The sequence below is a fragment of the Salvia splendens genome, chromosome 13 (assembly GCF_004379255.2).
Source record: "Salvia splendens isolate huo1 chromosome 13, SspV2, whole genome shotgun sequence".
In the NCBI taxonomy this organism is placed as follows: domain Eukaryota; kingdom Viridiplantae; phylum Streptophyta; class Magnoliopsida; order Lamiales; family Lamiaceae; genus Salvia; species Salvia splendens.
In genome coordinates, this window is record NC_056044.1 from 35,114,907 (window position 1) to 35,138,742 (window position 23,836).

Consider the following 23,836-nt stretch of genomic DNA (forward strand, 5'->3'; position numbering starts at 1 on the left):
ATAAGAGAGATTTGGGGATATTCGTAGAGATATTCCCGTATCACCGTCCCAGTCACACGACGTTCCAGAAATGTACTGTAGCAATCCATCAGCTTGCTACTGGACAAATGGCGGATTTGTTCAATGAATACCTGCACATTGAGGAAAACACTTGGAGAATGTGTTTGATGAACTTCTGCAAAGGCGTCCGAGCAGCCTTCACCGACGAATTTCTCCGTAAGCCAAGCACCGCAGATTGTCAGTTTCTGCTCCGACTTCACGAACAAGTGCACGGATTCCCCGTGATGCTTGGCGGCGTCGATTGCATGCATTGGTAATGGAAGAATTGCCATGTGGCGTGGAGGGGTCATACACGAGCGGCCACAAAGGCACCCACCCCACCGTTATACTCGAGGCCGTTGCCGATTACCTGCTATGGATTTGGCAGGCGTATTTCGGGGTCCCCGGATCGAACAACGACGTCAACGTGCTCAACCAATCCGATCTCTTCACCAAAGTTTTGGATGGTAAAGCGCCGGCCATCAACTTTATCGCTAACAACCGACAGTATAAAATGGGGTACTATCTTGCCGACGACATCTATCCGAAGTGGCCAACCTTCGTGAAGACGTTCAACAGGCCGATGAACGAAAAACATGCTCTTTTTGCGCAGAAGCAAGAGGCTGCTCGCAAGGATGTGGAGAGAGCATTCGAGGTTCTCCAAGCTCGATTCAACATTATCAAAGCCCCGGCTCGTACGTGGTTTATGGAGAATATGGTCGACATCATGTATACGTGCATAATCTTGCACAACATGATTGTCGCCGACGAAGGACCTGAGGCGGGAAATTGGTTCGACCCTGAAACCCCGGGAAGCTCTACCGCAAGTAGTCCGCCTCGCAGTGGATTGCATCCGTCTATGCAAGAGCGGTTGTCTGTTTGGGCAAGGACACATGATTCTACCGCCTACGCCCAACTCCAGGAGGATCTAATGGAACACATTTAGGGGTGGCACGGTACGGTATACCGCACCGAAAATGTCATACCGCATACCGTACCGCAAATTGCGGTATGAGAAAATGTCATACCTATACCTTACCGAATTTTTCGGTATACCGCATTGCGGTATACCGAAAATTCGGTATGTCAATATTTGAAAACCTTTACCTTACCGACATTGCGGTATACCGTACCGTGTTGCGGTATACCGCAAATCATACTTGTTTGATTTATAAATAATAAATATATTAAATATTACTCCCTCCGTCCCCGAATAAGAGTTGCTAATTTTCTTTTTGGGCCGTCCCCCATTAAGAGTCACTCTTCATTTTTACCATAAATGGTAGTAGGTCCCACATTCCACTAACTCACTCCACTCACATTTTATTATAAAATCAATATAAAAAAGTGGGTCCCACATTCCACTAACTTTTTCAACCAACTTTTCTTTACATTTCTTAAAACTCGTGCCCGGTCAAACAACGACTCCTATTAGGGGACGGAGGGAGTATAATTTTATAAATAATAAATATATTAAATATATATAATTATTAACGGTATATACCGTAATTGCGGTATACCGTGGTATATGCAAAATTCATACCTTTGCCGTACCTTATTCTAACGGTAAGGTATCATACCGTACCGAAAAATGCGGTATTTTCAGTATTTTTTCGGTACGGTAAGTGCGGTATTTCAGTATTTCGATATATTTTGCCAGCCCTAAGCACATTTGGAAAAAATTTGGCAACCAGTAGACGCACATGATCGTTATTAGACAACTCTTTCTTCGGCTTATTTGAGTTTTGAGATTTTAAATTTAGAGAGGGTGAGCGGAAGATTTTAAATTATGCATTTTTTATTTTTTTAAAATTTTATTAATGTGATTTTTTATTTTTTTTAAATTTTAAGGTGTAATTTTATTTTATTTAATAAAATATTTTGTATTAATTGAATTTGTTGAAAATAAAAGGAAAAAAAATGAAATTGAATGAATAGTTAAGAGATGAGATGATTAAGAGATGGAAGGATGCAGATGCTGTTTCTTAATTAAGAGATGGAGTGAAAATTATAGTTGTCTTTTAGTTAAGAGATGGAGGGAAAAGTACAATTATCTCTTACTTAAGAGATTGAGTGAAAAGGACAGTTTAGTTAAGAGATAGAGGGAAAAGTACAATTATCTCTTACTTAAGAGATTGAGTGAAAAGGACAGTGAAGCCCATAAATAGTAAAGAGACGGTCATGAGAAGGCCAGAGGACTTGGTTATTTTGGAAGATTTTCTGATAAAGAATTGAATTCATCATATTAATGCGAGTATTTTGCTGTTGAACTTGGATAACAGTGAATTTTGTTTTCACCATTGACATGGTGTGATTTATGATTTAAGAAAGTGCGAAATAGGCAAAAGTAAATCAAGTTGAGATTGGAAAAGTCATTTCACTCCGATTACAGACATGAGGAAGTTAAGGTGTGCAAGATGAGACTGATCTTGTGTTGGTGGTTCGATGCCTGTGAAGAGATACAAGGCCTTAACTTCTTCCACATAGGAGGAACGCTTTGGAACCTTGAATCCTACAATAACTCTTATTGCGTCTATCTTCTCCCAAATTTTATCCTCACTAATCACTTCCTGCAACAAAATCAAATCACCTTGTTCACTAATAAATCATGCTAATACAAATAAAAGCACACAATTTGGCACTAACCCCACGAGAATGCAAACCACCACCATTTACTCCATTGCCCTCTTTCAAATTGTCACCATCTATCTTGGGATCAATAACTAGAGAAAACAAGAAGTTATATGCTAGTATAAAATACCTATTTATAAGTAAAGCAGTTTGATGAGCATTAACTCTACCATTGACAGCAGGTTTGTTGACGTGATACATTTCATTCCTCAAAACTAGCCCTGGTACAGCTAAAACCTCTATCTCATCTCCATCTTCCTCTTCCTTTTCTTGTTCCTGATTCTCTTTCCCTTCCTCTGCTTCCTCTTCTCGTTCCTGATTCTCCTCCTCTTCCTCTTCCTCTTCCACTAGAATATTTTTACTGTCAGTGGAAGAGGAGTTGCTGCTCATCTCTCCCCCCTCTCGTGATTCTGTAACTCTATCATGATTCAGCTCATCGTCCACCAATTCAATTCTCATTTCAATCTGATTCTTGATGTCCTCACTCATCTTGACCTCCGCAGCTGTTGTTGTTCCTTCACCTTCACCATCACCATCGTCATCGTCATCGTCATCGTCATCAACACCAAAATCATAATCAGAAAGAGGAGGAGGAGGAGGAGGAGGAGGAGGCAGCAGCTTGGTCATGAGCTTGTGAGTGCAGGCGTATGAGGCCAAAACGACGCCGGACGGCAGCGAGACAGCGAACCCGAGCGCAGAAACAACGAGTAAGGGCGGAAGTAGCACCGGAGCAGATGATATGATAACACCGGCCATTACCACCTTCTTTCCTGCATCCATCACCCAACCCCACTCCTTTTGCTTCTCCCATTCATATTCTTCATCATCCTGCTTCTCCATTTTCCAACACCTTCACTTCTCACAACCTCATCACCCATTTTTGTGCTTAGTTAATCAAATTAAAGCGGTGACACGCGTTGCCACGACACTTTGCATGCAATGTATTATATGTACACTTGCCAAATCTTATCTGCAATGCACTATATACAATCTAGTTATATCATTCAATTATATACTGCATAAAAATTTATATTTACAAGAATCGATTTTATAATCTTTTCTTGACTAATCATTGTCACATGTGTGGTGGCCTCAGCTCCTTTTGCGATTATAGGAAAAAAGTTTCACATGTGTGTTAGGAGCCAAAAATAATTTTTTGAATCTCTATGTTATAGCATACTACTCCATATTAGGCTTATTCGCTCTTGCATGCCTATTACTTGTCAAAGCCCACTCCAGTTTTTCGTCTATCGGACCAAGCGTACGATGCGGTATACCCTAGGATTACTAATACAAGACTCATTTTTTCAGATATTTTTGAATAGTTTGTAATGTCAAGGATATTTGTCCATGAATTTATATCTTATTTTTAATACTTATAATTCATATCAATCCATCAACAATTTAATAGTCCCTTTTTTTTTCATTTGGCCCATGGATAAAATTAGTACTCCATATTTTTCTTTTTTCAAATACGAACCATTATTTTTCTTCACTTTTTCTCTTTTTTTTTTAGTCTTTTCCTCTTATCTTTTGCATTCAACTAATAACATCTTAATATTTTTTATTTCTCTTACTACTTTAATAATTTTGCGGTAAAGTTTACGTTGTCCGTATATGTCGATTTCAATTTAATTATAACTTAAATTCTTACAATTTTCAGATTCACTCTTATAACTTAAGTGGGAAATCTTTTCAACTCTGTTGATATATAATAATAAACCCAATCACAAAAAGTCTATAATTGTGAGATAGTCTACCAACTCAAAATACATAATAAAATGACCAACCCAATATGTAATAAGTATTAAATTACCATAGTTGAGAACGAGAAAAATATCTGAGGTTTGATAAATTGTGTGGCGTGTCGTTATTCCCACCGCAAATTAGTCCTCAACCACATAAACTAATTAATTAAGATTAATTGGTTTGATAGCAGCTTAATACTTTGCCCTGCATTTAGGTGTATTTAATTATATGATAATATATGGCCAACGAGAAAATGGACGGCTATTTGTTACATATCTAACTTTTTTTCTGTCAACCATTCCCCACCACTCATAGCCCGCCCATTGCCATTTTATTCTCCTAAAAAATCATTATGCTACATTATTCGGATATTACTTCAACAATCACCATCACTAGCAAGTACCAATATACATACACCAAGTCTTGCTCACTTTTTAAATAGGAATTACACAGATAATATCGTATCATATGTCAACTACGTAATTAAGCAACATTATTATTTAGTATGGTTCATAATCAAGTAGATTGATAAGATTAATTTGAACCACTTCAGGGCATTTCTCATTACTAGAAAATAAAGTGTAGAAAATAGACTAACGTAATATGTAATTTTGTCAGCTTTGTAGCTAATTAAAGTCTTGTCATTTTATATCTAATTTGTAGAAAATTCCACCTATGGTAAGAAATGAATTTGTCCAAAGACCCTGAATGCGTGACACCTATTTAATACACTACAAGATTTCAAATTTATGTTATCCGAAAGGAATCTCTGTGCAAGAAATTCTCGTAGTGCATAAAAGACAACGCACTAGATAACTTATAGGAGTATTTTCTAATTACTTTTTTCTTTGAATGGCATAATGAAATTTCATTTCAATGGAAATAGTAGTAGGACGGAGGGGCCAAGGCGAAAATGGTCTTAATCTTTACTTTACTACTCCTTAGATTGGAGGTGTGGCCATAATAACCTTAATGAACTATATATACAATACAACTCCCCATTCAAGCAAATCCATCTCTAATTACACCATTGTTTATTCAATTGACTTGAGATCACGGAGAAAGCATGACCAAGATATATCCAAACGCCTCCTCCTCCGACGAGGGCAAAATCAGCGGTGATGATCCGGTGGTGCTGACCGTGTGGAAGAAATCTCTCCTTCTCAACTGCGAGGGTTTCACGGTGTTCGACCCCCACGGCAACCTCGTCTACCGCGTCGACAATTACATGGCCGCCACCAAGGGCCACATCATCCTCATGGACGCTTCCGGCGCCACTCTCCTCACCATCCGCCGCAAGGTATATAATTGAAAGTTGAAAACACCTAGCTAGCTAATTAGTATTGTACAATGAAATTAAATGTTGATTTGATTTGCAGAGACTGAGCCTAGGAGATACGTGGCTGATCTTCGACGGCGAGACGGTGGAGGATCCGAGGTTCACGGTGAGGAAGAACGTGAGCCTCCTCAATAGCCGGTGCCTGGCTCACGTGTTCCAGAAGAAGAGCTTGCCGCTGTACCAGATTGAGGGGTCGTACTCGCGACGGTGCTGCGCTGTGTACGACGAGAAGCGCCGGCGGGTGGCTGAGATCAGGCAGAAGGAGGCCGCCGTGACGGGGGTAGCTTTTGGCAAGGACGTTTTCCGGCTGGAGGTGCAGCCGGGATTCGACACGGAGGTGGCTATGGGGATGGTTATCCTTCTGGACCAGATGTACGCTTCTGGAAGATTCATTTGAGGTTAACATTAATTACTGTATGGTGAGATTGTTTTGGATCCGATTCCGATTCCTCTTGTGCTTTGGTTTATTGGTTTTTGATAAAAGACCAAGCTTGTGTAAGTATGATACTTTGTATGGGTGAATCGGTCAATATATATAATCTTCTTTTCTTTTTCACTTGTATATATACTTATTTAATAAACCTTTTAAGAATCAAATTTATTAGGGGTTCTGCCATTCTCAAGCTGCTAAAACTAAAATACGCATATACGTAATTATGATATTAAAAATATTTAATTTTATACAAATTGTCTTTTACCAATTTTAAAAGACAAATGGTTATAACTGTTTTTAAAGAATAGGACGACATCGTTAATTAGCAAAGTATATTTTGATGTCGGTAATTCCGCCAGTAAAAGCCGTGTTTTTTTTATAGTGAAGGATCATTGTTAACGCAATTAAACGATAAAAGTTTTATCTCTTACGATAGCCAACAAAATCTTTACTAGTTAAATTTATCGAAAAACTCAATTTTATCAAAAACTATCATTAAAATAAATTTTAAATTGATAAGCAGTCCACGAGAATTAACCGGATCATGTTTTTCGAGACAAACCAACCTGTTGACACTAAAACTAGCAAATTAGTTAATTGGATTTAAAAAATTTATGCAAGTAACCAGTTGAACCACTTGAAATGCCATTAAAAATAATATTTGATGGTCAACCATAGGCATGCTTATAATCTGATTATCTCTTCATCGACTTTTCTCGAACAGGTCCTAGGCAGCCCCCTACCATATTTTTTAGAATCTTCGAAAGCGTATAACTTCTTCGTTACTCGTCCTTATTGACTACTTGAAGTGGAATTACAAATCATATTTGATGGGCAACAATAGGGTATGCTCATAATATGATTATTTGTTCATCAAGTTTTCTCGAACAGACCCTAGGCAGCCCCTTACCGTATTCTTTGGAATCTTCGAAAGCCCATACCTTCTTCGTTACTCGTCCTTGTTGACTACTTGAAGTAGCATTAGAAATCATATTTGATGGGCAACAATTAGGTATGCTCATAATTTGATTATCTCTTCATCGAGTTTTCTCAAACAGGCCCTGGGCAGCCCCTACTGTATTTTTAGGAATCTTCGAAAGCCTATAACTTCTTCGTTACTCGTCCTTGCTGACTACTTGAAGTATAATTAGAAATCATATTTGATGGGAAACAATAGGGTATGCTCATAATCAGATTATCTCTTGGTCGAGTTTTCTCGAACAGGCCCTAGGCAGCCCCCTTACAGTATTTTTTGGAATCTTCAAAAGCCCGTAACTTCTTCGTTACTCGTCCTTGTTGACTACTTGAAGTAGCATTAGAAATCATATTTGATGGGCAACAATAGGGTATGCTCATAATCTGATTAACTCTTCATCGAGTTTTCTCGAACAGCCCCCTACCGTATTTTGTGGAATCTTCGGAAGCCCATAACTTCTTCGTTACTCGTCTTTGTTGATTACTTGAAGTAGCATTAGAAATCATATTTAATGGACAACAATAGGGCATGCTCAAAATCTGATAATCTCTTCGTCGAGTTTTCTCGAACAGGCCCTAGGCAACCCCCCCTACCGTATTTTTTGGAATCTTCGGAAGCCCATAACTTTTTCGTTACTCGTCCTTGTTGACTAGTTGAAGTAGAATTAGAAATCATATTTGATGGGCAACAATCAGGTATGCTCATAATCTGATTATCTTTTCGTGAGTTTTCTCGAACAGGCCCTAGACAACCCCCTACCATATTTTTTAGAATCTTCGAAAGCCCATAACTTCTACGTTACTCGTCCTTGTTGACTACTTGAAGTATCATTAGGAATCATAATTGATGGGAAACAATAGGTTATGCTCAGAATCTGATTATCTCTTCGTCGAGTTTTCTCGAACAGGCCATAGGCAGCCAGCCCCTTACCGTATTCTTCGGAATCTTCGAAAGCCCATAACTTCTTCGTTCCACGTCCTTATTGACTATTTGAAGTATAATTAGAAATCATATTTGATGGGCAACAATAGGGTATGCTCATAATCTGATTATCTCTTTGTCGGCTTTTCTCGTACAGGCCATAGGCAGCCCCCTACCGTATTTTTTGAAATCTTCGGAATCCCATAACTTCTTCGTTACTCATCCTTATTGGCTACTTGAAGTAGCATTAGAAATCATATTTGATGGGAAACTATAGGGCATGCTCATAATCTGATTATCTCTTCGTTGAATTTTCTCGAACAGGCCCTAGGCGAATTTTCTCGAACAGCACCTTACCGTATTCTTTGGAATCTTCGAAAGCCCATAACATCTTCGGTACTCGTCCTTTTTGACTACTTAAAGTAGCATTAGAAATCATAATTGATGGGAAACAATAGGGTATGCTCATAATCTGATTATCTCTTCGTCGAGTTTTCTCGAACAGGCCATAGGCAGCCCCTACCGTTTTTTTGGAATCTTCAGAATCCCATAACTTCTTCGTTACTCATCCTTATTGGCTACTTGAAGTAGCATTAGAAATAATATTTGATGGGAAACTACAGGGCATGCTCATAATCTAATTATCTATTCGTCGAGTTTTCTCGAACAGGCCCCAGACAGCCCCTCTACCGTATTTTTTGGAATCTTCGAAAGTCCATAACTTCTTCGTTACTCGTCCTTGTTGAATACTTAAAGTAGCATTAGAAATCATATTTGTTGGGCAACAATCAGGTATGCTCATAATTTGATTATCTCTTCGTCGAGTTTTCTCGAACAGACCCTAGGCAGCCCCTACCGTATTTTTAGGAATCTTCGAAAGCCCATAACTTCTTCGTTACTCGTCCTTGTTGACTACTTGAAGTATAATTAGAAATAATATTTGATGGGCAACAATAGGATATGCTCATAATCTGATTATCTCTTCGTCGAGTTTTCTCGAATAGATAATATTTGAAATATAACTTCGAAAGCCCATAACTTCGGAAGCCCATAACTTCGAAAGCCCATAACTTCTTCGTTACACGTCCTTATTGACTATTTGAAGTATAATTAGAAATCATATTTGATGGGAAATAATAGGGTATGCTCATAATCTGATTATCTCTTCGTCGAGTGTTCTCGAACAAGCCCTAGGCAGCCCCCCAACCGTATTTTTTGGAATATTCGGAAGCCTATAACTTCTTCGTTACTCGTCTTTGTTGATTACTTGAAGTAGCATTAGAAATCATATTTGATGGGAAACTATAGGGCATGCTCATAATCTGATAATCTCTTCTTCGAGTTTTCTCGAACAGGCCTTAGGCAGCCCCTTACCGTATTTTTTGGAATCTTCAAAACCCTATAACTTCTTCGGTACTCGTCCTTGTTGACTACTTGAAGTAGCATTAGAAATCATATTTGATGGATAACAATCAGGTATGCTCATAATTTGATTATCTCTTTGTCGAATTTTCTCAAACAGGCCTTGGGCAGCCCCTACCATATTTTTAGAAATCTTCGAAAGCCCATAACTTCTTCGTTACTCATCCTTGTTAACTACTTAAAGTATAATTAGAAATCATATTTGATGGGAAACAATAGGGTATGCTCATAATCTGATTATCTCTTCGTCGAGTTTTCTCAAACAGGCTCTAGGCAGTCAGTCCCCTATCGGATTTTTAGGAATCTTCGAAAGCCCATAACTTCTTCGTTACTCGTCCTTATTGACTACTTGAAGTAGCATTAGAAATCATATTTTATGGCCAACAATAGGGTATGCTCATAATCTGATTATCTCTTCATCGAGTTTTCTCGAACAGGCCGTAGGCAGCCCCCAACCGTATTTTTTGGAATATTCGGAAGCCCATAACTTCTTCGTTACTCGTCTTTGTTGATTACTTAAAGTAGCATTAGAAATCATATTTGATGGGAAACTATAGGGCATGCTCATAATCTGATTATCTCTTCGTCGAGTTTTCTCGAACAGGCCCTAGGTAGCCCCTTACCGTATTCTTTGGAATCTTCAAAACCCTATAACTTCTTCGGTACTCGTCCTTGTTGACTACTTGAAATAGCATTAGAAATCATATTTGATGGACAACAATCAGGTATGCTCATAATTTGATTCTCTTCATCGAGTTTTCTCGAACAGGCACTAGGCAGCCCCTACCGTATTTTTAGGAATCTTCGAAAGCCCATAACTTCTTCGGTACTCGTCCTTGTTAACTACTTGAAGTATAATTAGAAATCATATTTGATGGGAAACAATAGGGTGTGCTCATAATATGATTATCTCTTCGTCGAGTTTTCTCGAACAAGCCTTGGGCAGCCCTATCGTATTTTTAGGAATCTTCGAAAGCCCATAACTTCTTCGTTACTCGTCCTTGTTAACTACTTGAAGTAGCATTAGAAATCATATTTGATGGGAAACAATAGGGTGTGCTCATAATATGATTATCTCTTCGTCGAGTTTTCTCAAACAGGCTCTAGGCAGCCCCCTAACCTATTTTAGGAATCTTCGAAAGCCCATAACTTCTTCGTTACTCGTCCTTGTTGACTACTTGAAGTAGCATTAGAAATCATATTTTATAGGAAACTATAGGGCATTCTCATAATCTGATTATCTCTTCGTCGAGTTTTCTCGAACAGGCCCTAGGCAGCCCATTACCGTATTTTTTGGAATATTCGGAAGCCCATAACTTCTTCGTTACTCGTCCTTGTTGATTACTTGAAGTAGCATTAGAAATCATATTTGATAGGAAACTATCAGGAGGTACTTGGCTCACTAAGTTTTTCAGAAATTTTTGTTAATAATTTCTCTATCTTTGGGTTAAAAGTTACACTCTTATTTTTAAAAATATCATTACTCTTAAAAAAAGGTCTAGAAGTATCGTTCAGGATACTCTGTTTGACTGGTGAAGGACTCTTGGTGGAAATATTATCTAATTGGTTAGCAATAGTGTTAAGAATTTGGTTTGAATAATTATTTTGATGGATAATCCTCTGTAATTCTTCGTTTTCAGCAGGATCCTTTTCATTAGGCTTGTTAGTTTGTTTGAAAGGGTCTGCAATAATTTCTCCTTTATACGCTTGAATTTTTAAAGATTGAAGAGGAGGATGAACTGCCGAAATTACAGTATCATTACTTGACAAACACCATTTTTTTATAAGACTTGAATTAACTTCAATGGTAGGTTTTTTGAAACAATTTAGGGTTTAGGGTTTAGGGTTTTTTTTTTTTTTTTATTATTTTTTTTAATAGGAGGATCGACGATGGTTCCCCATCTACCCTCCGATGTGACTCGGACCCCCGACCTAACAGTTGGAGGTGAAGCGTCTTACCCCGTAGGTGCGCTTCGTTGTCATTCTGGGCCCACAGGCCCAAGGAGAAATTAATCCCCAAATCTGCACTTCCTAGGATTCGAACCTGCGACCTCCTAGGAAGTGAAAGCTCCCTGATATCAACTCCCAAGCCACTAGAGCAGCTTGGTTGGATGTTTAGGGTTTTTTTTTTTTTTTTTTTTTTTTTTTTTTTAAATTAACTTCATATATTTATATCATATATATGAAGGAGGAAATTACAAATCAACTCCTATAACAAGGAGGAAAGACAAATTACGCCACCCAGGGTTCGAACTCGAGACCTCTAGGATGGACGCGGTATCCAGCACCCTTTACCGCTAGGCCAAGGGGCTTGGATGGTTGGATGTTTAGGGTTTTTTTTTTTTTTTTTTTTTTTTTTAGGAGGATCGACGATGGTTCCCCATCTACCCTCCGATGTGACTCGGACCCCCGACCTAACAGTTAGAGGTGAAGCGTCTTACCCCGTAGGTGCGCTTCGTTGTCATTCTGGGCCCACAGGCCCAAGGAGAAATTAATCCCCAAAACTGCACTTCCTAGGATTCGAACCTGCGACCTCCTAGGAAGTGAAAGCTCCCTGATATCAACTCCCAAGCCACTAGAGCAGCTTGGTTGGATGTTTCAGGGTTTTTTTTTTTTTTTTTTTTTTTTTTTTTTGTTATTTAGGAGGATCGACGATGGTTCCCCATCTACCCTCCGATGTGACTCGGACCCCCGACCTAACAGTTGGAGGTGAAGCGTCTTACCCCGTAGGTGCGCTTCGTTGTCATTCTGGGCCCACAGGCCCAAGGAGAAATTAATCCCCAAATCTGCACTTCCTAGGATTCGAACCTGCGACCTCCTAGGAAGTGAAAGCTCCCTGATATCAACTCCCAAGCCACTAGAGCAACTTGGTTGGATAATTTTTTTTTTTTTTTTTTTTTTTTTTTTTTTTTTTTTTAAAAATTAACTTCATATATTTATATCATATATATGAAGGAGGAAATTACAAATCAACTCCTATAACAAGGAGGAAAGATAAATTACGCCACCCAGGATTCGAACTCGAGACCTCTAGGATGGACGCGGTATCCAGCACCCTTTACCGCTAGGCCAAGGGGCTTGGATAACTTGGTTGGATAATTTCAGGGTTTAGGGTTTAGGGTTTAGGGTTTAGGGTTTTTTTTTTTTTTTTAAAAATTAACTTCATATATTTATATCATATATATGAAGGAGGAAATTACAAATCAACTCCTATAACAAGGAGGAAAGACAAATTACGCCACCCAGGGTTCGAACTCGAGACCTCCAGGATGGACGCGGTATCCAGCACCCTTTACCGCTAGGCCAAGGGGCTTGGATGGTTTAGGGTTTAGGGTTCAGGGTTTTTTTTTTTTTTTTTTTTTTTTTTTTTTTTTTGAGAAATGAGAAATTATAAGTCTGTTGATAAAAAGAAAAGAGGCATGGTGTGACCACACTATTAGAATGTTTTAAGGCAAAAAAGAAAGCTAGAGGTAAAAGTCATAAACATACATAGTCCAAGCCCGAAAGTGACTTGAACTAGAAAATCAAGCTAAGACAGCCCCACAAGTCGGGCGCTATCTATCAATCAATCAAGCAAAAAAGCTATGTAACAAGGAACCAAAACATACGTACCCATGGCTGGCCCAAAAGTGACCAACCCATAAGGAAGAAAATAGTTATACAAATAAAAAAACTAAAAACCTAGTCGATCATCTATCTCGGTACCTGAATCTGAAGTTCGGATAGCCCAACTGGTCCATCCTCACAAGTGCCTTCAAGTACCGAGGTGTTGTATCCGCATCGAAGAATGTGAGGGCAGGGGTCTGGACCCCCCTACCTGCTAAAAAATCCGCTGCTCGATTGCCCTCCCGATGGATGTGAGAGAAGCGCGTCTGCAACTGTGAGAGCAAAAGACGAATGCTAACCATGTGGTGTCGCACGTCCGCTGCTCCCCTACGGTCTGAAGTGAACACCGCGACCACTGCTGCTGCATCCAACTCGACCCAGACCTGTGATGAGAACTCCAAAGCCATCCTCAGACCATGAAGAAGAGCAAGAAGCTCCGCCTCAAAGCCCGACGCGGCTACAAGGGGAGTGCAAAAGGCCCTCAGGAGAGAACCGTCTGAACCACGAACCACTCCCCCACCACCAGCCTGTCCAGTCGAGGTAGAAAAGGCCCCATCTGTGTTCAGCTTTACCCAATGAGCATCAGGTGGATGCCAAAGAACACTCAAGGACCTCAGAACTCGCCGGCGAGGAGGAGCCATGGGCATGAAATCGGCAGCCGGGGTGCAACCACGCCAATGAAGGGGGACTAGCACACCCGCCGCCACCAAAGTCCGCAACTGATGTACAACCTGCCAAATCACATGGGAAGCACGAAAAGAAATGCTGCGATGCTTGCAGCTATTTCTCTCCGTCCAAATGAACCAGTAGACCAAGCAAGGAATAATGAAGCTGATGTGCAAGGTGGGAGCCCTGTGAGAGGACCTCCACCAGAAACCTAATCTAAGTGCAATATCAGTGCACGTGTGAATGTGTGTGCGTATATCAGGAAACCAGCCATCAAAGTAGTCCCAAACAGACCTCGCCGACTGACTAGACACAAACAAATGCTGTAAAGACTCGACAGAAGAAGAAGAGACACAACACAGACACTTGGAAGCAAGGGAAATACCACGGGACTGCACATGACAATCAACAGGGATCTTCTGAAGGAGGAGGCGCCAGATGAACACGGAGGTAGTCGGGGTCAGCCCAACATTCCACACCATGCGAAGGCCGAAGTGTCTAGGGGACCGAGTCCGGATGAGCTCCCAAGCTGAGGCCGTCGAGAACTCGCCATCACCAGTCAGACTCCATCGCATCACATCCCTACCGCCCACCTCAATCGGCACAGCCCTAATAACATCCAAAACATGCGCAGGAAAAGCATACCGAACAAGCAATTCATGCAGTTTATCATCATGCCAAGTACCATCACGCAAGAAACAAGAAACCTCGTCGGGTGGGAGAGCAGTCCCAGGCTGACAATAGGTCCGAAGGGGACGATCCCCGACCCACACGTCATCCCAGAAGCTGATCTTCCCCTCGCCAAGGGACCACCTAATGAAACAATGCACATGCTGCCTAATGACAGTGAGACGACGCCAAATAGGACTATCATGCGAAGCACAAGGAGCAACAAAGGCACGTCCACGATGATTACAATACTTACTCAAAGTGTACTGCGCCCACAAGGAATACTGCGAGAGGAATCTCCACCAGAGCTTAATGCTGAAAGCGGTGACCAGCTCGGGGAGGCGACGGATGCCAAGGCCTCCCTCATCCAACGGCAAGCAGATCTTATTCTTCCAACTGACCCAGTGAATCTTCTTCTGCTGTCCAACGGTGCCCCAAAAGAATCTGGCCATTATCTGCTCCAGCTCCCTCAACCAGTACCCATAGGGCTCCATGACCTGAAGGATGTGGAGCGGGATAGTCATCAGGGTGCTCTTGATCAGAGCAAGACGACCCCCAAGAGAGAGGTGTCTGTGGGACCAGCTGTGGATCCGGTCAACCATCTTCTGTCGGATGTCGAGGAGGTAGTCAGCCTTCAGGTTACCTTTATAGATAGGCACCCCGAGGTATGTGAAAGGGAACGCGCCCATCTGGAAGCCTCCGACCTCCGCCACCGTATCTGCCCATGATTCAAACCTCAGGTGCAAGAAGAAGTGACTCTTTCCCCGGTTCACCATCTGACCAGACACTGCCGAATAGTGGTCAAGGCAGTGCGCGAGTCTCTCAACCGCCTCCCTATGCGCCCTGGTGAAGATGATGATGTCGTCGGCATAGGAGAGGTGGGAGATGGTGGGCGATGATCTAACAGCTCTGTACGCCATGTCCGGATGGGAATCAACCAGCCTGTCCAAGCTCCTAGACAGGTAGTCTGCTGCGAGGACGAAGAGAGATGGGGAGAGAGGATCTCCCTGGCGAAGGCCCCGCGTCGACTGGAAGAAGCCCGCAGGGGAACCATTCACCAGAACCGAGAACCAGCACGAGGAGATGCACCGTCTGATCATACTCACCCATCCCGGTGGGAATCCCATCCTCTCAAGCACCATGAGGAGAAAAGGCCACTGCACTCTATCATAAGCCTTTGCCATGTCCAGCTTAAGTGCTAGATTAGGCGATGGGGCCCTCTTGAGGATCTTCCTGCCGATGTCATGAATCATCTCCTTAGCCAAAAGAACATTATCACAAAGCAAGCGACCCTTCACGAAACCACTCTGGTTCGGCGCCAGCACAAGAGGCAACAGCGGCGCCAAACGCGCGGTCAAGATCTTGGTGATGATCTTGTTGGTCACATAGCAAAGGCTAATAGGCCTGTACTCCGCCCAAGTTTTAGGGTTTTTTTTTTTTTTTTTTTTTTTTTTTTTGGAAGGAGTGATTACTTTATAAAAAATGGATCACGGGAAAGAAAATTCATGCCTTCAAAACATATCAATCATACTAATGATTGAATGTGAACTGAGAAAAATAGTACACTAGTATTCGGTTATTACATGGAGTTTCACTTTCAGGGAATCTCGCTCTCTAAATCTCATTTTTCATACAGAAATCCAAACATTACCAGTTTCCATTGGCAGCGGGAAAAAAAAACAAGAAATCTTTTCGCTAGTGAGATTACATTAGTCGCCACCAAAATCGAAAGAGCTACAAATCTGCCCGTAGCCTGGAAAAAAACTGTCAGTTCATGAATAAACTAGCGCAAAGACAAGCAGATAGTTGTTCCTCAAGCACGGAAGTTGAGGAATCTAGTTCACAACATCAAGCACCAGCTTTCGAGACTTGAGAACAGACCACCTCATGCGCCTGTAATAACCAGCTTGAAGAAGCGCGAGTGATAGAACGAATATCCATTTGAATCCCATCAGTTTTCTCTCTTCCATTTCTGGCTCTGCAGCCCATGTTAAAAATGTGACAACATCTTTCCCCATCTGAGCTTCTGTTGCAGGTGTACCATCTTCATACTCAACAGCACCATCATTAAGCATTTTTGGCATAGCAATAGCTCCACCAGGGAAGTAAGGGTTATAATGCAATCCTTCACGAATTGTGACACCAGCAGGAGGGTCATGATATCCAGTCAATAGGGCAAAAACATAATTTTGTCCATTGTGACGAGCTTTGGTTATAAGACTTAAATCGGGAGGATAAGCGCCGCCATTAGCGAACCTAGCTGCTTGTTCATTTGCATATGGCTGAGGAAACCGGTCACTGAGCTTGCCAGGACGAGTAAACATCTCCCCCTCATCATTAGGCCCATCAACTACCTCAATCTCAGCGGCCATAGCTTTAGTTTCCTCTTCTGTATACGCAACACCTACCAAGTCGCGGAATGAAATTAAGGACATTGAATGGCAGGAGGCACAAACTTGTTGATACACCTGGTGACCACGGCGAATCGAAGCATGGTCGTATGAATTTAGAATGCCACTGTGTGGCCAAGGATAGGTGGCAGCTTCCAAACCATGTTCAGCCTCATCACAAGATGCTATTGTTGCATAACTTAACAACCCTGAGACACCTGCCCCACATAGAGCCAATACCCTCCAGGACTTGGTGGTGGCAGATCCAACTGCTTCCTGCTCTTTCTTAGAAATAAGAGATGACAAAACTGGAGAAACGGTGTTTTGCGACTGAAGTCTCTCTCTTAGCAACCGACGGAGAGCTCTGCCCCCAAACATCTTATCTCTCTACAAAAACGATAATCACCACGGCGGCGAATATCGCCCAAGTTTTAGGGTTCAGGGTTTAGGGTTTAGGGTTTAGGGTTCAGGGTTCAGGGTTCAGGGTTTTTTTTTTTTTTTTTTTTTTTTTTTAGGAGGATCGATGATGGTTCCCCATCTACCCTCCGATGTGACTCGGACCCCCGACCTAACAGTTGGAGGTGAAGCGTCTTACCCCGTAGGTGCGCTTCGTTGTCATTCTGGGCCCACAGGCTCAAGGAGAAATTAATCCCCAAATCTGCACTTCCTAGGATTCGAACCTGCGACCTCCTAGGAAGTGAAAGCTCCCTGATATCAACTCCCAAGCCACTAGAGCAGCTTGGATGGATGGTTCAGGGTTCAGGGTTTAGGGTTTAGGGTTTAGGGTTTAGGGTTCAGGGTTTAGGGTTTATGGTTCAGGGTTTAGGGTTTAGGGTTTAGGGTTGTCATCCTTGCGTAGGGGCCATGCTAATCTTCTCTGTATCGTTCCAATTTTATCGGATGTCCCCAAAGGGACGGTTTAGGGTTTAGGGTTTTTTTTTTTTTTTTTTTCCTCAAACACCATCACGGCGGGGGGTTAAGGCGGACCCCCAACCTGTATATATCAAAAATCACCAAAAGAACATACATCAGACGAGCCCAAAAGTGACTCGGTCCGCACGAGAGATACAAAACACAAGAGCTAACAAAGCTACTATGGTATCCCCACAGACCGGGTACTAACCATCTAACTAAAGAGAGAATAAACATAACAAAGCTATACATCATAAAAAGGACAAGGATGATGGCCAAAAGCGGGCCAAATCCAAAGGAAATAAAAAAACCATAAATCAAAACCACGAACCAAGTGAAGTAGTCATCCATCTCGATATCTGAATCTGAAGTTCGGATAGCCCAACTGGTCCATCCTGACGAGCGACTTCAAATACCGAGGCGCTGAATCCGCATCGAAGAAGGTGATGGCAGGGGTCTGGACCCCCCTACCTGCCAAAAAGTCTGCTGGTCGGTTGCCCTCTCGAAAGATGTGAGAGAACATGAACTGTATCTGTGCGAGCAAAGTACGAATGCGAGCCATGTGATGTCTCACATCCGCTGCTCCTCTGCGTCCTGAAGTGAACACCGCGACCACTGCTGCCGCATCCATCTCGACCCAGACATGCGAGGAGAACTGCATAGCCAGTGTCAGCCCGTGAAGAAGAGCTAAAAGCTCCGCCTCGAAGGCCGACCTAGCTACGAGAGGCGTACAAAAGGCTCCCAAGAGAGAACCGTCTGAGCCACGAACCACTCCCCCACCGCCTGCCTGTCCCGTCGAGCTAGTAAAGGCCCCGTCGGTGTTCAGCTTCACCCAAGGATCGTCGGGTGGATGCCAAAGCACTTGCAGGGACCTCAGAACTCGCCGGCGAGGAGGAGCCAAAGGCATGAAGTCAACGGCCGGGGTGCAACCGCGCCAATGAAGGGGGACTAGCACACCCGCCGCCACCAAGATCCGCAGGTGCCGAACAACCTGCCAAATAACATGTGAAGAACGAAAAGAAATGCCGCGATGCTTGCAGCTATTCCTCTCCGTCCAGATAAACCAGTATACCAAACAGGGAATGATGAAACTAATGTGCAAGGCGGTGGCCCTGTGAGAGGACCTCCACCAAAAACCTAATCTAAGTGCAATGTCAGTGCACGTGTGAATGTGTGTGCTGATGTAAGGGAACCAGCCATCAAAGTAATCCCAAACCGATCTCGCCAGAGGACTCGACACAAACAAATGCTGAAACGACTCGACTGAAATAGAAGAGACACAACAGAGACACTTGGATGCAAGAGAGATACCACGGGCCTGAACATAACACTCAACAGGGAGCCTCTGGAGGAGGAGGCGCCAGATGAAGACAGAGATGGTAGGGGTCAGCCCAGCATTCCAAACCATGCGAAGTCCGAAATGTCTAGGGGACCGTGTCCGGATGAGCTCCCAAGCTGAGGCCGTCGAGAACTCGCCATCGCCAGTGAGGCTCCATCGCATCACATCCCGCCTGCCCACCTCAATCGGAACAGCCCTGATAAGATCCAACACATGCAAAGGCACACCATACAAAGCCAGATAATCATGCAGTTTTTCAACATGCCAAGTATGATCATGCCAAAATCTAGAGACCTCAGCGGCAGGAAGATCAGTCCCGGGCGGACAATAGGTCCTAAGGGGGAGATCCCCGACCCACACGTCGTCCCAGAAACTAATCCGCCCTTCGCCTAGGGACCACCTAATGAGACCATGAACCTGACCCCTAATGTCCGTGAGACGATGCCAAATAGGACTATCATGCACAGAGTAAGGAGAAATGAAAGCACGACCAGCATGGAAACAATACTTGCGCATGGTGAACTGCGCCCAAAGTGAATCCTGCGCGAGAAATCTCCACCAGAGCTTGATGCTGAAAGCTTTGACGACCTCGCGGAAACGACGGATGCCGAGGCCTCCCTCATCCAACGGCAGACAAATCTTCTTCTTCCAGCTAACCCAGTGAATCTTCCTCTGCTCCCCAACTGTGCCCCAAAAGAACCGGGCCAAGATCTGCTCCAACTCCCTCATCCAATACTGATACGGCTTCAGGACCTGGAAGATGTGAAGAGGGATGGTTACAAGGGTGCTCTTGATCAGAGCGAGGCGCCCTCCAAGAGAAAGATGTCTGTGAGACCAGCTGTGAATCCGGTCCACCATCTTCTGTCGGATATCTAAAAGGTAGCCGGCCTTCAGCCCCCCCTTATAGATAGGGACACCGAGGTAGGTGAAAGGGAGGAATCCCTGCTGGAATCCACTCGCCTCTGCCACCTCAGCCGCCCAAGCATCGAACTTCTCAAAGAGGTAGAAATGACTCTTTCCCCTGTTCACCATCTGACCCGACACGGCAGAATAGTGCTCGAGACAATGAACCAGCCTCTCCACGGACTGTCTGTGCGCCCTGACAAAGATGATAACGTCATCGGCATAAGACAAATGGGATATGGCCGGCGCGCGCCTAGCACATCTATACTCCATATCGGGATGTGTGTCCACAAGCCTGTTCAAGCTCCTCGAAAGATAATCTGCAGCAAGCACGAACAGCGACGGCGATAACGGATCTCCCTGGCGAAGTCCCCTCGTAGACTGAAAGAAACCTGCCGGAGCCCCGTTCACGAGCACTGAGAACCAGCAAGAAGAGATGCATCGATCCACCATACTCACCCACCCCGGCGGGAATCCCATCCTCTCAAGCACCAGGAGGAGGAAAGGCCACTGCACTCGATCATAGGCCTTAGCCATATCTAGCTTGAGGGCCAGATTAGGCGACTTTGCCTTCTGAATGAGCGACCTGCCGATATCGTGAATCAATTCCTGAGCCAAGAGCACATTATCACTAAGCAAGCGACCCTTTACAAAACCGCTCTGGTTCGGCGCCACAACCTGAGGAAGCAGCGGCGCCAAACGCGATGTCAAGATCTTGGAGATGATCTTGTTGGTCACGTTGCAAAGGCTGATCGGCCTGTACTCTGCCCAGGTCGCCGGGCTTGCCTTCTTCGGCAAGAGAATGATGGTCGTGGCCGTGAAGCTGCGGGGCATGGGAGCTCCTGAGAAGAAGTCCGCCACCGCTGCCACCACCTCTGCTCCTACGATGTCCCAACAGTGCTGGAAGAAAAGAGACGAGAAGCCATCCGGTCCCGAGGCGCTGTCCCCACTGATGCCAAAGACCGCCGCCCTCACCTCATCATAGTCAGGAACTGCACAGAGGCCCTCGCGGTCGATGGAGTCTGGGAGACCGCGCAAGAGATCAAGGTCCGGCTGCTCCAAGTGCTCAACGTCTGATGTGAGAAGCCGCTGGAAGTAGTCAACCGCCGACTGTCTGATGTCCTCCTCCGACGTGAGTGTCTGTCCTCCTGCCTGAATGGCGTGAATCCGGGACTTCACCCGCTTCTGTCGCACCCACCCATGGAAGAATTTGGAGTTCCTTTCGCCTTCTGCCGCCCACCGAATGGCAGCCTTCTGCTTCCAGAAATCCTCCTCCATCCTAGAGCGGAGTACGTAGAGGGCGGTGCAACGGCTAAGCTCACTCCTGTGGGCTCCTGTCGGGTCCCCGTCGTAAGCCGCCTGCGCAGCGGCAACCGCCTCCTCTGCCTCCCTCAGCTTTTCAAAGATGTTCCCAAAGACCTCCCTGTTCCAACCCTTGAGAAAACCCTTAACTCTGCTGAGTTTGAACTGAAGATTAAGCATGCCGAAGAAGCCCGTCTCCGCCGTCCACACTCTGGCAATCTCATCCCTGAAAGTGTGATGCCTAACCCACATGTTCTGAAACCTAAACGAAGGCCTCGGAATCTGAGCAGTGAGCTGGCACCGCACAAGCAAAGGGGCATGATCTGAAGAGATCCTAGGCAAATGAGTCACCCTGGTAGCCGCAAAGGCGGTCGTCCAGTGCTCCCCGAGAAGAACTCTGTCCAATCTCTCCCAGAGCCCACTCCTCGTCCATGTGAACGGTGGGCCATCAAAGCCTGGGTCCAGAAGCTGGCAGTCTGCTACGGCGTCGGCGAAGTCCATCATCTCTCCGTGCCTGTCTGTCGTGCTGCCCTGTCTCTCTTCCTCCAACAAGAAGATGTTGAAGTCACCACCAACAAGCCAGGGGGCCCCGTCAGTAGCTAGAGAGATGTCCCTGAGCTTATTCCACAGATCGTATCTCCCCTCCCTCGAGCACTTAGCGTACACTACGGAGAGATAGATTGAAAAAGGGAATATCGCAGCAGAAACTCGGACGTGAAGGACCTGCTCAGAGTCACCAATGACCTCGACCTGCCAGTCCCTGTGGGAGAAGATCCAAATCTTGCCGTTTGTGTTCGAACACCTAAACTGCAACCCAAATCGCCTACTAAAGAAAGAAGGCTGGGGATCCGTCTGGGGCTCAAGCACCGCGGCAAACAAAACACTGTACATATCGATAATATTCTTGAAAGTGCCCTGGGTAGCAGTGTTTGCTATTCCCTGGGCATTCCAGATCATGAAGTGAGAAGACATGGGAAACTCAGTAGGCTCCCGAGGCCGAAAGCCTCGCCTTCTTCGATGAACCCTCTGCGGGAGGGGAAGTGGGTCCAATGTACAGCAGCACCGGATCGTCGGGTTCGAGCCTCGTGTTCGGTACCTCACAAATCATATGATCCTGGTGGTCATCGCAATCTACCTCAACCTCAGCATCATCCGAGGGAAAATCCTCCAAGGCCCCGAACATGTTATCACCATGCAAAACCATAGCTAGAGGTCCGTACCCGAAGCCGCGTGTAATAGATGGCGATCTGGACCTAGAGACCCGCTCTCTCCCTGACGAGGAATCATCCCCCTCCATACCCTGATATCCCTCACCGTCCGACACTGTCCTCGCCGAGGTGGCTTTCGCCTGTTTCTTCTTGCCCTTATACTTCTTCTTGCCCTTATTCTTCTTCTTAGGCATGACAAAGTCGTCGTCCCCTGCAGCCTGTGAACCCTCTGCGGCTGCTGAAGAAGGCCCATGGTGTGAGACGGGGCCAGGGGCCGGGTCTCTGATCACCACGCCCAGGTTGCGCCTCTCCTGACTCCGTGGCTGTCCAACCTCCGGGGGTGGCCTCTCTGTAGGTTGGAACCTCGGGCCCTGAGGCTGTCTACTAGGGCCCGCCTGATGCGACTCTCCCTCTCTGTTAGGAGGAGGCCGGTTCTGTGGGGTCGGCCTTTGGGAGTAGTCCCTCTTGGGAGGCATAGGCCGCCTCCCCGATGCATAGCATGTCGACGCCGAGTGACCTACATGCTTGCATTCAGAGCAATATAGAGGGATCTTGTCCCATTTCACCTTCAACGTGACATGTTTCCCGGCAATGTTGACATCTATCTCCTCAGGGATGGGACGTGACAGATCGACCTCGACACAAATGCGAGCAAAAGAAACGCGAGATCTAGATATTGTGGCCCTATCTACTTGCACGGGTTTACCGAGCATCTCACCAATAGCAATTAGGGATGACTCTTCAAATAGATGCACAGGCAACGCAAGTATGTTACACCAAATAGCAACAATGGGGATTTCAAAGAAAGGGTCAAAGTCAGGGGTCCATTTAAACACACGCATCGGATGGTGTTCGACATACCAAACAGGAGAGTTATTCGGTCCATTAATTATTTTAACATAATCACGCATATCAGATAATTGGATGAAAATATGCTTCGCATTTAGAAAATTCCAAGACATAGCGCCAACAAGTTTTAAATTACCTAATGCCTTCTGAATTTGGTGGGCAGGGGGGATGGAGTGGGAAAATTTGCCGACGATGGCGGGACCTAAACGGCCTGCAAGGAGAGAAGTCTCATTAGCCGAAAAAAATAAACAAGGTTTACCTTCGACAATGCGGACTTCGCCTCGTTTATCCGCCTTTTCCCGGTCCAAAAGGATTGGACCTTCTGTTGGCTGCCCTTTCTTTAACAAATCAGCCATAGACTTCCCAAAAAAAATATTTGATTGGTGTTCAATAGTTTCAGCCGACGAAGGCAGTCCCCCCTTTGAGTTTTCCCCATGCATTTCTTTCTCCAAGTAAGCTTTTTTACCCATCAAATCAGCCCA

At 44.4% G+C, this 23,836-nt stretch overlaps 3 protein-coding genes and 1 non-coding gene across 4 annotated transcripts; 1 reads left to right on the forward strand and 3 right to left on the reverse strand.

Annotated features, from left to right (window-relative positions):
* Positions 1-2,411: 2,411 nt before the first annotated feature.
* LOC121760977 lies at positions 2,412-3,510 on the reverse strand. The gene is made up of 3 exons (XM_042156558.1): positions 3,284-3,510; positions 2,686-3,088; positions 2,412-2,609 (listed from the first exon to the last, which is right to left on the reverse strand). The coding sequence occupies exons 1-3, from the start codon at positions 3,508-3,510 to the stop codon at positions 2,412-2,414; spliced, it is 828 nt and encodes a 275-aa protein (XP_042012492.1).
* Positions 3,511-5,276: 1,766 nt separating this feature from the next.
* Positions 5,277-6,322, forward strand: LOC121761009 (protein LURP-one-related 8-like). The gene is made up of 2 exons (XM_042156592.1): positions 5,277-5,719; positions 5,799-6,322. Exons 1-2 carry the CDS (start codon positions 5,486-5,488, stop codon positions 6,153-6,155), a joined length of 591 nt encoding a protein of 196 aa, XP_042012526.1. The 5' UTR covers positions 5,277-5,485; the 3' UTR covers positions 6,156-6,322.
* Positions 6,323-15,957: 9,635 nt separating this feature from the next.
* LOC121759939 (cytochrome c1-2, heme protein, mitochondrial-like) lies at positions 15,958-17,254 on the reverse strand. The gene has a single exon (XM_042155519.1). The coding sequence runs from the start codon at positions 17,217-17,219 to the stop codon at positions 16,287-16,289; it is 933 nt and encodes a 310-aa protein (XP_042011453.1). The 5' UTR covers positions 17,220-17,254; the 3' UTR covers positions 15,958-16,286.
* A 401-nt stretch (positions 17,255-17,655) lies between these two features.
* On the reverse strand, positions 17,656-17,757 carry LOC121763132. Its single transcript, XR_006042377.1, has one exon. It is a non-coding gene; the product is annotated as a U6 spliceosomal RNA (small nuclear RNA).
* Positions 17,758-23,836: the final 6,079 nt, after the last annotated feature.